This window comes from Halyomorpha halys, unplaced genomic scaffold (assembly GCF_000696795.3).
Source record: "Halyomorpha halys isolate HHAL.00 unplaced genomic scaffold, Hhal_1.1 Scaffold381.1, whole genome shotgun sequence".
Lineage (NCBI taxonomy): Eukaryota > Metazoa > Arthropoda > Insecta > Hemiptera > Pentatomidae > Halyomorpha > Halyomorpha halys.
The window spans coordinates 219,400-232,942 of NW_027112092.1; the positions used below are offsets into that span (position 1 = coordinate 219,400).

The 13,543-nt window shown below is 30.7% G+C and overlaps 1 protein-coding gene across 1 annotated transcript; it reads left to right on the forward strand.

Moving 5' to 3' along the window:
• Window positions 1-2,507: 2,507 nt before the first annotated feature.
• LOC106681996 (uncharacterized) lies at window positions 2,508-5,889 on the forward strand (the record flags this gene model as incomplete). Its single annotated transcript, XM_014422614.3, is given in 2 exon segments — window positions 2,508-2,572; window positions 4,979-5,889. Coding segments are annotated over 2 exon segments (933 nt in total), but the record flags the coding sequence as incomplete, so codon positions are not given.
• Between the last annotated feature and the right edge of the window lie 7,654 nt (window positions 5,890-13,543).

Sequence of the window (13,543 nt, forward strand, 5' to 3'; positions counted from 1 at the left end):
TTTGGCGTTCAATCTAAATCCACTAGATTGAAAGAAAACGTCAGTATTGCGGGGTTTGCTTGCCACAACGCCTTACTAAAGAAACCCCTTACGACGATTACGTTGTTTTCCCTTACAATATTTTTTTTAATGATAAATCCGTAGAGATTTTTTTTTTTTTATTTCATTACATTTTAGTCAATTTAAAAATTTATATTTTAACTATTAATGTAGCAAAGAATAAAAAAATATTGATAAGTTCAAATTTTATTATTTCAAAAGTAAATCTAATTTCATTGTAAATTTAATATTGTTGAACGAATAAAATTCAACTAGTCGGCGTTGGATAAGAGGGTTTTATTTTTTCGTGTGTATATTGCCAAATTAATAAATAGCAAGTGTATCAGAGACATTTTTTTGTTTTATTTAAAGTTGAGTAGTCTGGTGAGTAAAGCATATCCTGTAATGTTTATTTGTTTAGTAAATGAATAAAATATGTCCAAAATTACTGATACCATTTAATCTATATATTAAAAAATGTAAATAAAAATAATTTTGCTCATTTATTATATTTTTGAAAATTTATGTTCATCAGTCCAATCCCACAAACATAAACTAATGATTTCAAAGTTAGCTATATATTTGATGTATTGAGAACGATTCTCAAGCCTCGTCTCATCCTATTAAACTCTTTTCAGCCTGAGTAGAAACTGGGACTTTGTCCACTACTTAACTAATTTCTTCGACTAACTTATTTTTTTTTTTTGTAATATAAATGATGAAACATTTCAAGGCTTTAATCCCCTAAATATTACAAAGTTTAAACCTTTCCTTAATCTATAATATATAGAGAAATATATAATGCAAAACATTCTATAAATATTTCTTTTTTAATCATATTTATTATTATTTTTATGAACCAGGTAAAGAACGCACATACTTTTTATACACCTAATACTATCAATTGACAAAAACCTTAAATTTCCTGATTCAGTTTCAAGATGATGATAAACCACGGTTGTAACCGAAACCCGCGGTTCACCGACCCCGAAGGATAACAGCTTTCTAATGGCGGGCTAGGGACGATATTAATGTGGCAGGATATGGCGGAAATGCAAGAAGACGCTGGATGGGTGAAAGGTTGTCTTGCAGGAAGAAAGTTATGTCCACTCTCGCTCTTCGGTGCCCAAAGAGATAGCACGATAGTGTACTATCGAACTAACTTTCTCTCGATTTCGGTAATGCGTTTCGTCGGTAGCGGAATGTACAGTTCTAGAATGTACCATCCGGTTAGAAGGACTGTTGCATAATCAAATTAACTTTCGACTATTTTATCGATTATAAATCACCACATTTATAGCGATAATTATCGATACCTGTTTCAACCAACAATCATTATACTGGAAATTGTTCGTAGCATTCGGGGACCTTGATTAAATCTTATTATATTAACTATCGTGGATGCAAACAGAACAATAATAATACCTCATACAGTTGCATACATTTCAATCACATTTATCCGTTCTAATCTGGACAGAGCCAGTTAAACGGTTCATCTGGTTATACACACTAAATTCAGGAAATAAATTAATATTAGTTTAGCTTATATATTAGAGAAAATTAAAATATAAAACTTAATATATAAATTATATGTATATTAATATATGATGAAGTTATATTTATCATACCGATTTCTTTAGGAACATGAATCAATTTTATCATATAAACTATTTTTATAAATTAAAAAAAAATTAATTGAATATTATTATGAGAAATAAATAAATACATTTGAAATTCACCTATAATTTTTTTTCTAAATGATGGATTTACAAATGCCTTTAATTATTTATTTAAAAAATTAATAAACAAATGTAAATAATTGCATTTTAATTGAATATTAAAAAAAAAAAAAATAATTATGCATCGAAACCGATTTTATTTTTAAATATTTTCACTTAGTTATAGAAAAAAGAGTGGGTGAGAAACAACTTTCATCTAACCCATTAAAGCCTCACATGTCTAGAACTAATGAGAACTCTTTTCTATTCCACTGCTTTATTGATATTTAAAAATCATTTAATGGTTGATTTTTATAATGATTCTAAAGGTAAAAGGAGAATATATCCATATATTTTTTCAGTATGACAAAATATTTCTAACTTTGCCAGATTTATTTAGTTTCAGCTATTTTTTTAATTTAATGACGAACCCACTTCCTGACAGACAGCTTCATGAACCTCTTTGGACTTTTAATAGACAGGATCTCTTGGTCATGGCAAGATAATCGACAACAGACCTAGAAGAAAGATCGAATGAAATCATAACCCTGACGCCAAGACCTCATCGAAGAACTGAACAAACCTAGATACATTTACAGAACAACCAAGACTTATAACAGGATCTTACTGAACTTGACAAACTAGGAAGAATTTTTTATTCAAAATCAAGAATCTGTAATGGTTAAAAAAAAAATCGATGACAATCGAGTTTTAATGAAAATTTGCTATAATATTTTTTTTTTGTTTCAGGTTAAGTGGACCTTACTAGCAGCGATTTGTCTCTGCTACACCGAAGCCTTCGGTGGCCATGAGCAGTAAGTATACTTTTATTTGAGTCATTATTTCCCAAAAATAAAAATATTCATAAAATATAAAAAATTAATATCATAAAAATAAAATGATTAAATTGGCTTGAAATTTTATCATAACATACTACAAAAAAGTATGTTCGTATTAATTTATTGTGTTTCTAGAATATTCGTGTAGCTTTATCGGTTTTGTTTTTTAATATAAATTTTAGAACGAAAATCCCATTTGAATGGTTATTGGGAAAAAATTCATTAGATAAAGGGATCTGGAAATAAAATTCAAAATACAATCTTCAGAAATCATAATTATATTTTTAAAAAAAATCGATTTAAAAAAAAGTACATGTACACAAAACACCCGTTATAGCTGAGAGAGTTCAGGCATCACCTTAGCAACCGATTTGGGCCAGAACGGTTTCATGTTTGTTTTTTGGCCGTCCCACTCTGTTTATAATAAGTTGGTCACCTCCAAGAACTCAAGAAAACGCTCTTTCCTCCATCTCGTATGTATGTCAGAAATGACCAGGTAGGAGGTAATAAAAGAAAAGTTTATAACAATATTCACATATATATTTTTTTTTTTTATATAATACCGATTGATAAAAAATTCTAATCTCATAAAGCCAAAAAAAAACCAATAACACGATTAATCGTTTAATTTGCTTTTTCAATTGATGAGTAGTAGATGTGGTTTTGTGGTTAACAACTCTGTATTGTAATATTAAATTATTTTGATACTCTTAATTGTTAAATGAAACAATCTAAAATCCAGATAAAAAACTTCACTACATATGAAGAACTTGCTAGAGTCGATTCCGTCCGAAGCTAGGCAAATTCTTGTCAATGCGTAATACAATAATATAATGCTTCTTGACAATGGGTAATATAATAATAAATTAGTATAAATATGACTAAAAAATACGAATAATCATAAAACGATCCACGTTTTATTTTTTTTCAATTTTTCTTTGAGAGGTCTCTGGCTGCATTGTTTTCTCTGTCCTTTTTCAATAGCGGATTCGTAATTTTTAATTTTCTTACCTTTCTTTCGAAATTGTGTTTTTCAAAATGAATACATTTTCGATTTAATGAAAAAAATAAATGGGAAGTGGTTCAGTGCACCTTTTCTACTACTTGTTTTTTTATTTGTTTCGAAAATAATTTAATTATCTTTCGAATGTTTCTATAGGAATAAAAATAAAACTTACTTTTCAATATAACTTTTTGCTTTGTTTTTTTTTAAGGATTTATTAAATACATTGAAACTTAAGAGCCTCAAAATAGAAAATTGTTTTATCGTAGCGTTTTCAGATTAGACCAAATCGAGTAAAGGGACTTGATTTGGTATAAGTGTGTCGGGGACCGAAACACTATATAGAAAAAAAAATTAAAAATTGGTCAACATAAGTTGTACCAAAAACACTCAGACTAATGGCCGAAAATAAATTTTATCCAGGGGCTCTCGCATAGATCCGCTGGACAATTCACGTCGAAAATTTGACCCAATTGCAATTCTTTACTTACAGTAAAGCAGAAATTGATTGGAATAAAAATAAATGAATGACCTGGAACTTAAAAATATTATTTAAAAAACGGTATTTTATGGTACTATACGTAGAACAACAATGAAAATCAAAGACGTGTACAAGTAAGCCTCCATTTCCACTTTTGTTAGACTTCTGTATGTTCATGTTTCCTTCATTACTTATAAAATTTACTTTAGGTCTGTTCCAACAACCGCTTCTGAAATGTTTGGAATTGTTCGGAGCATGCGTAGTACAGGGTTTTCCCTTCCTAAGTAAATACTGCACATGCTCTGTCAGAACAGAATGTTGAATCAGACTAATTAAATAAAATTACTATTATAAAATGAAACATTTTATGACTTAGTGTTTCTGTTTCCTAACCAAAAATAAATTAATGTTTATTTACATCGTTGTAATGGAGATAGAGTAATATTGGATTAAGTAGGAATAAATGTGAAGGGACTTCGGAAGGGTTGGTGCATATTCATATATCAACTCAACTATCATTATTACAATTTTATTAAAAAGTAAAATTTAAACGAATATGAATAGATAATTTTGAGGTAATTATAAATTTTAAATCGAAACACATAAAAAAAAAATACTGTGCCCAGAATTCTACTATTTGGAAATTAGACACAAGTCATGACACTTTTCAAACGAATAAATAGCATATATACATTTATTTTCTTTTATTGATACTTTTTGTTATTAACTAGTCGTGTACATACCCTTCAGGTTCTTCTAAGAGGGTCAAAACGTACCACAGTTAAAATTAGCTTCCATTCATTTATTCAAAATAGAATTGTGTATTGTAAGCTCTAGCACAGGTAAAGATTATGTCCCAGATAAGAAACATCAATATTTTAACTTTTTTTTTTTGCAGTGTTCACATTAGGGTTCATGTCCCCAAAATCGTTCAAGAGGTACACCATGAGAAGCCTGTAGTCCATCATATAGAAGAACACACGCATGAAGAAACTCACCACGATCACCATGGCGGCGGATTCGGTGGAGGATTCGGAGGCGGCCACGGAGGTGGCTACGGTGGAGGATTCGGAGGCGGTCACGGCGGTGGATTTGGAGGTGGACACGGAGGAGGCTTCGGAGGCGGTCACGGAGGTGGATTTGGAGGCGGTTATGGAGGAGGTCACGGTGGTGGTTATGGCGGTGGCCATGGAGGAGACGAACACATCGGAGGCTATGAAGACCACGGGGATGAACATGGAGACTTCTCCAGCAGTGGAGGTGGTGACGATGGAGGATACAGCTATGGAGGTGGAGACAGCTATGGACATGGAGGTGGTGACAGCTACAGTCATGGAGGCGGATTCGGTGGCGGACATGGCGGTAGCTTTGGAGGTGGTCATGGAGGCAGCTTTGGCGGCGGTCATGGCGGTAGTTTTGGAGGTGGTCATGGATCTAGCTTCGGCGGTGGTTACGGAGGCGGTCATGGATCAAGCTTTAGCGGTGGACATGGAGGAAGCTTTGGAGGTAGCTACGGAGGTGGACACAGCAGTGGAGGTGGCTACGGAGGTGGTCACAGCAGCGGTGGTAGCTCGATCGTAAGCGTCGGTCACGGAGGCGGCAGTTACAGTGGCGGAGACTCTTACAGCGGCGGCCACAGCGGTGGCGGCGGTGACTTCGGCGGCTACAGCTATGGCGTCGGTCACGGGAGTGGCACCAGCGGCGGCGGCCTTGGAAGCTATGGCGGCGGGCACAGTGGAGGCGGCCATGGCTGGGACAAGAAGTAGCCCCTCCGGCCTCTCACTACCACAGACTGATCACCCCTCTCAGGTCCCCTTCCCTAATTGTTGTTAATGTTGTTATATATTTTGTATATAGTATTTACTATTGTAAATATACATTTATTTTTATATAGAAAAATTATTTCTCTTTTCATTTCTTAAAATCCTACATATAAAGAACAAGCCCAAATACCAAAGTAGATATAAGCTGGCCAAAATAATAAATTTAAAGAACTAAGCAAATTAGTGAATAAAAGAACAATGTAAGCATTTAAAAATATTGCTGATTGGCTTTAATAATGGCGCATTAGACAAAAACAATGTTTAATTTATTTTTGAATTGGAAGTATTCTAAAGACGGTACCGTAAACAGTAGCCCCTGTTTTTTGGCCCCGAAACTTGCTGGGCAGTAACACAATAACCCAAGTCTACGGTATTGTAATGGGCACCATCAATGAGTGAACTACCACCTTCATCGTAGCTCACCAAAGAGTGCATCTTACGGTTGTCAGAAATACCATAGGATATTAATTTGTTAATTGGATTGAGTATATTTTGATGTTCTAAGATCGATGTCTTCATAAACTTACCGTAAGAGTTGCTATGCATCAGGGGAGTTACACACACTACTCTCCCATGCAAAAGTGAATCCAAGTAGTGGGGAATTGGCCACACCCATGGAGGCTACTCGAGAGTAGGCCCCCCCACATTAATATAATTCTCAATAAAATCTCTCATTTAATCATAAATTTGAAGAAAATATCAGTTGCAGTAAATCCTGTCTAAAATTCACTTAGCCTTTCTCTAGAAATTCGTGGTTATTTCTTGGTTCTGTTCAGACACATTCCATGTGAATATTAAACATCTAAAAAAATATTTTTTGTCTTAAAAAGTAGTCACTGAATATAAAATTTGATAAACTAAATTTTTATAAACTTAGTCAATTTCTCAATTAATGTTTTCTAAGAACGGTTAGTAAAAAATTAATTTATTTTTTATCAAACATTTTCTTTTAACATCCAAATATAAAGTTTGATATAAATAAATAAATAATTGTATCAGATGCTTAAAGTAGTTTTTAAAAAAAATAAAAAGTACACGTTAATTTTTAAAATATTTAGCATGTAGCGACGCTACCTATGGCGGAGCCAAAGAACTGACACCTTCATTGCTACCCTAACAGAGAGCGCCACTCACAACGCTTCGAAATTGTTATTTACTTTGTTGGTAATTAAATTGTAAATAGTTTCATATTCTCATTTATAAACCATGTAAATATTATCGTAATTGTAAATATAATATTCCAATGTTACATTAGTAAAGAGGGGGAGCAGACTTTTGTAATTGTAAATAAGTTTGTCAACTAGTTTGGGAGAAAAGTTATCCCATAGAAGGATCTGTTTATTTTATTTGATAAGTTCTGTTTGTTTTTTGTTAATACCAAAGGTAGTAAAAGGTAAGTCCCAACATGAATTAATTTTCTTTTTCACAGTAATGCACTTATTAATTCACTTTTCATTTCTGTTTTAGAGGGATCGGAAAAAAAAAGTTTGTTTTATTTTTTAGGAGATAGGAAAAAAAAAATTGTATTGTGTCTTAGCTGAACGCATCCTCAACGATTTTTTTATATTTGTATTTAAAATAATATACAGTATTATAATTTTAAAAAAAAATTTTAATTCTTAATAGTCACAACGAAGAATGGAACAGTAGGTACAATTAATAACACCGCAAAGGACTGGGAATCAAACTTAAAATAAATAACACTGAACTTCTGTAACAAGCTTATTCTAGAGTGATCTTTTCACCAAAAACCACTGGTTAACACTATTCCAAGAATATTCATCACTTGAATATTGCCATACATACACCTGGATGAGAATAATGAGACATTTAATTACAGAATTAAATTGTATGCAAAAACAATAGAAAAAAAAAGTAAAAGCGCAATTTTGAGCAGACAAAACTCAAAACGTGGAAAATGGTGGAAAACCACCAAAACGTGCAATAAAAAATTACTGTTATTTGAAAGCCTTTTCCATTATTTGACTTTCTGTTAAGGATTGGTGGAATTTGAAACTAGGAAACAAAAGATGAAATTCCACAAAAATTCTATTATATTTCTGAATTGGTCCTTCAGTTATTACTTTAACACCATACTTATAATTTTATTTTATTTTTATTATAATTAATTTTATACTTACTTCAGCAGCAATCAGTTATGAGCCTAATCAACAAACATAGTAAGGCAGGTAATAAAATCATGTGACACTTGGGAAAAAATATATTATAAGTAAAATATTAGAGAAAAGGAAAAATATACATGTTTAAACCTATATTTTTTAAATTATATAGTATGCATTAAAAATATTTTCAGTCTTCATATTTATTTTAATAAAACTTTACTCAACGACATAAAAAAGATACTAAACCTATATAAATTTCTTAAAAGGCTTTTTTATTATACTTTAACAACAAATATGATTCATTTTCATATTAAATTTTAGGATGCCACTATTAAATAATTTAATAAATAGGTCTTGACTAGAGCATTTATACTCATTTATTAATAAGCAATTACTTTTAGGGACTGAGGTGACTAAATTAATAAATTATTATATAAATTAAATATACAACAATAACTACAAAATTTAAAAGAAGCAGTAAAATTGTAAAGTTAAAAAACAACTCATAAATTTGTCTGGTTTTTTTATTGTTTTGTTTTGTGTTCTGATTCAAAGATAAATTGAACTCTTCTACTCAAATCAAAAATCAATAACTAAATAAAAATATTGACTGGGTAAGTACAGAGTTAGATCTTGGATAAGTTGAATCTCTTAATATGAGACAATGTAACAGGGAATTTTTAAGAACAGTACAGTATATTAGAATTATATTATACATATTAAAATATATGGATCATTCTCAGATTGCTAGTTAATAACATGTTCCTGAGTAAAACTTTCTAATTAAAAAAATCAGATCACCATCTCAAATTACTCTCCATTGTAAACCTCTACTCTCCTGCCGTACTGTACCTTTCATTAATATCCCACTAAATCCTGTAGAACAGAATCGCTACTTAGGACTCTATCCTGACAAGATAGAGGCTTTGAACACCCCCCCCCCCCACCCAGAACTGAAACGACAATAAACTGCCCATAGATCGATTCCTACAACACCTATTTGACAAACAGTCTAAATTATTTCAAAATACTCTTATCCACTATGATAATCAGACCTATTTTGGCATACGGAATTGAGCTTTGTGGCTCCACCAAACCATCAAAATCCTCCCATATCCAATCCAAATCCTCCATAAAATCCTTGATACTCTTTATTAGGTGACAAATAAACTCATCAATTAAGACCTTAACATCCCATTCATTGGAGATTTGGCCTAAAATAAATATACCACTTTCTATTCTAGAATCCTTACCCACCCAAACCCATTAGTTTTTAATCTCTCATCCTTAAAAATCCCTAATAATCCTCTGAGGCATTTGAAAAGAAGATGGCCACAGGATCTACTAATTTAAAGCAATGATTGAAGTACCGCCATTGGATGGTTCCTTCCAAAGATTATCATGTGTTCTGAAACATCTATCACATATACTTATTGTATTTTTTTTTAAACAAAAATAGTTGTAAATTTCAATGAATAAATAAAAAACTGGAATGATAAGTTATCTATTTTTCTATCTAAATATTTTTAAAATCCACTCCTTGTATCAACAAAAAGATGGAATGTTGATACTAGGATTAATAAAATAAGTAAAAAATTCAAAAAACTCCTAAAAAGACCCCTGAGTATTACTTTTTTTCTGACCGTGGTATTACGGGGTTAAAATAAAAAATAACTGATTAATATCTAGAAGGAAAATAATAAAAATAAAGTTCTACGGTGTTGACAAATTAAAATGAGCATACTTGGTCATTAACCTTTCAAAGTCGAGGGAAGGATACAGACAGGAGTGAGAATCCGGAGGCAGATTCAGGTGTCATTGAAAACTTTTTTGAAAAGAAACTTTTTAACTAACAAGTCCAAGAACAGTTTGGACATATTTAAGCTAAGGCAACAAACCAAATAGATAAATTTGGGCACTTTTATTGCTTTGTTAAGTAGTGTTACAAACCTGGAATATATAGAACAGTTTACCTTACCCTAAATTAAAGTCCATAAAGATTTGGGACTGCATATAGACAATTTATCTGAGAATCATTCATATATTTAATGAACTTGGACTTGTCTCCAAGAGGTGAAACATTCTGCATTGAAAAAAAGTCTATAAGAGTAGCTGTAAAACACAATTTTGACAGCAAATAATTAAAATAAATAGATTGCATAAAATAATACTTTAGAAAAATACATAACATAACAATTGAGTAACATGGAAAGTAAATTACACATAAATAAGTAATATGTTATTTACATTAAAATAATGGTTCCTTGACACATAATATAACAGAAAATAAATAAAAACTACCTAAATTAAATTATAATTTATTGATTAAAAAACTCAATAATTCAAAATTACAATATCACAAAATAAATACATAAAAGCAAAATATATGTTTCGCTTTTACTTTACTTATTTACATAAATACACATTTTCATTAGAAATACACTTATTAATGCTTCCAAAATTACATTAGAGTTAAATTAGTCTTAATATTAGTATCAGAATGATAGTTTAACCTAAATGCCATAAGTTTATGTACAAAGGTATACTGTTTCAACAAAATTTGTTAATAAAATATAAAATAGAAATATTAAGGTATTCCTATGTTTAACAGATTAATCAATTAAATATTCAGATTATGGATTCGTGTTATAACTTGAGGGGTTCATTAAAACATTTTTTGCTGGGTATCCTGCTATGTGCATGACATTGTACTATACACAAAATACACAACTTGTATCACTGACGTGTACCATATGACTAGGTTTCTACCAATTGCACTACTTGTCCTCCAAGAATAAACTAAATCGGTTCTTATAATAATCAATAGTAAAATAATGTACATATCCACAGTCAACTATAAACTCGTCATTAGTAAAATAATATAGTAGTTACAGTAAAAGTGACTTTGAATGTATAGCAAAGAAAATGTGGATTACTCATGGTTCTTTAGGGTATGGCCAGGAACAGCAACTGCCACTAATCCCTCACACTTCTTCCTGAATACTTAAATGGACCAAAGCCTATTTAACCCTTTGACAATGGATAACTACTGGTGCAGTATTCACTGAAATGGTTCTAATGAACGGAATACAGTAAATTAAGGACAAAGAGAGCCGTACTCTATATAGACATTATTAACTTTTCATCTTTAGTAGTTAGAAACGATGTACTTTCGGGGTAGTTCAACCTTGGCAGTATCCAGTGGTGGGACATTTGAGGCAAGAATTCTAATGCATTACCATAGCAACCTTATAACTGCAGCAGCGCCAATTTAATTCCAGCCTTGATGAGTTGACTTTTATTTCGTGGCGGCCCCATGGTTAGAATAGAGTGGTAACCCGTAGGATCCCTCCTCTCTCCCTCCCCCCTCCTATTTTATAAATTTATTTATAAACTTTGTTAAATTCATAATTTGTATGTATTAAAATTAATTAAATAGAATTAGGCAGAGAAATATGTTTTTAAATTTTTCCTTATTTAAATGAATATACAAAATTTTAAAATTTTTAATTAGAAAATATTAAAAGTAAATAGAATTATGTTGTTAGATAGGTTTGTAAATATTTTTTTGTTTAAATTTATTAGTTTCATAATTTTTAAATAGAATAGAGCTAAGTTAATTTAAATAAACAAAGTTATAGATAACCTACACACATAACTGCCAGTTTCATTCCTAAAGATGAATCAAAAAGGTGGATGAGAAACAAAATAAATATGAAATTATTGTATTATATTATATAATTTATTAAGTATTTAATATTACTAAAAACAAGACAATAATACATTTCATGAATCACACCATGGAAAAGAAAATTTAATCATATATTTAATTAATTTATATATGTAGCTTTAAGTTAATAAAGCCAAAGTTAAAATAATGACAAATAAGGACATTTTAAAAAAATTTGATAAATACACAAACAATCCTTATAAATTTGTTCAGTGACTCAAAAAAAATGCAGTAAAAGGTACAAAAATTATTTCATCCCAAGGACCTAGTATAAACGAAGTCACCAAACGCCATTGGTATGACTTTCTGCTTCACTCTCCTGTTGTCAAAGGCTTAAACAGACTTAATTTCATTTTTCACTGTCACATTACTTTTCTGATGGACACTCCCCCCCAAAAAGTACCATGAGCAAATTTTCTATATCTACATAATTCAGTTACCTCTTGACAACATATTAATTTATGGTTAAGTTAAAGATGATATTCTAATCCTTCTACGGGGAGGGGGAATTAACTAAAATAAATATTTAAAACTAACTAATCAAATTCAAGAATTAATGAGCTGATTTATAAATGAATTATAAATGAAAAGAGGAACTCAGAGTGAGGTAAGGGAAACAAAATCTCTGGTCCCATGCTTCAAGGAAGTCCGATTTTCATAATTCACTAAAAAAATACACTGGATATCATTTATAATGGCCTCCAAAAGACCAGACATATCTGGTCATTATAGCTGATCGCAGTTATAACCAATCATTGCATATGTATAAATTTGAAATTAGGAATTGTTTAAAATTAATTATTGCTACCAAACATTAATAAATTGCTTTATTTAAAACTTTAATTAAATTAGCAAAATTGAATTGGTAGGGCCCTGAAAATCACGAGTCTGGAAATAAAAACTGATACGTTATTATATCCGAGGCTGTTATAAGCGATACCCAGTTTATATACAGTAACAAGATCTGTTAAATTACTATATTCAAACAAAAACATAATATCATACTATAATATCACATTCTTTTTTCATACTCTGGATACAGAATTTATGAATCTGCTTATCCTTTACAATCTAAGAAATTGTTGGTTGATTAATCTAGATGGATAAAATTGAATTTTGACTGAATTATTCAAACTTTCACAGAAAAGAAGGTGAAAGAGTTTTAAATAAAAAATAGTTTGAGCTCTAATTGTGCAATTATAAACATTTTAAGGAATTATTATTAAATCACACATTTATTGTTTAAGTTATTTCATGAAAAAAAAATTTAGAAAATAGTTTATTGTGTGTAATTAACAAAAGAGAGATGGCCCAGGTGGGGTCAAATCAGATCTTTTAGTGTGTCCTAAATTTGTTTTATATTTATCTTTTATTTACTTGTTTTAATTTCTCCTTTTCATTCTAATCTTTTTATTCTAATCCTTTTCTTTCTAATATATTTCTCCTTTATATCTAATACTTTTTATATTTTTTTATGTTAATTATTTTTCAATCTCAAAATTGCTTGGTTAGCGCTTTCTCTCCAGAAACTTGAAAGTTACAATTTACAAAACTATAATCCTTTTCACTGTTCTTTATGGATGCGAAACTTAACCTCTTATTCTAAGGGAAGAATAGTGCCTTAAGGTTTTTGAAAATAAAGTATTACGTAAAATATTCAGACCCAAAAAGGATGAATTAATGGGAGAATTACAATGCTGAATATAGGGAACATTTTTTTTTTATGACCCCCTTCCTTATCATTTCTGACATAGAGGGGGAGGGGAGTATACCTACAGGGTACCACC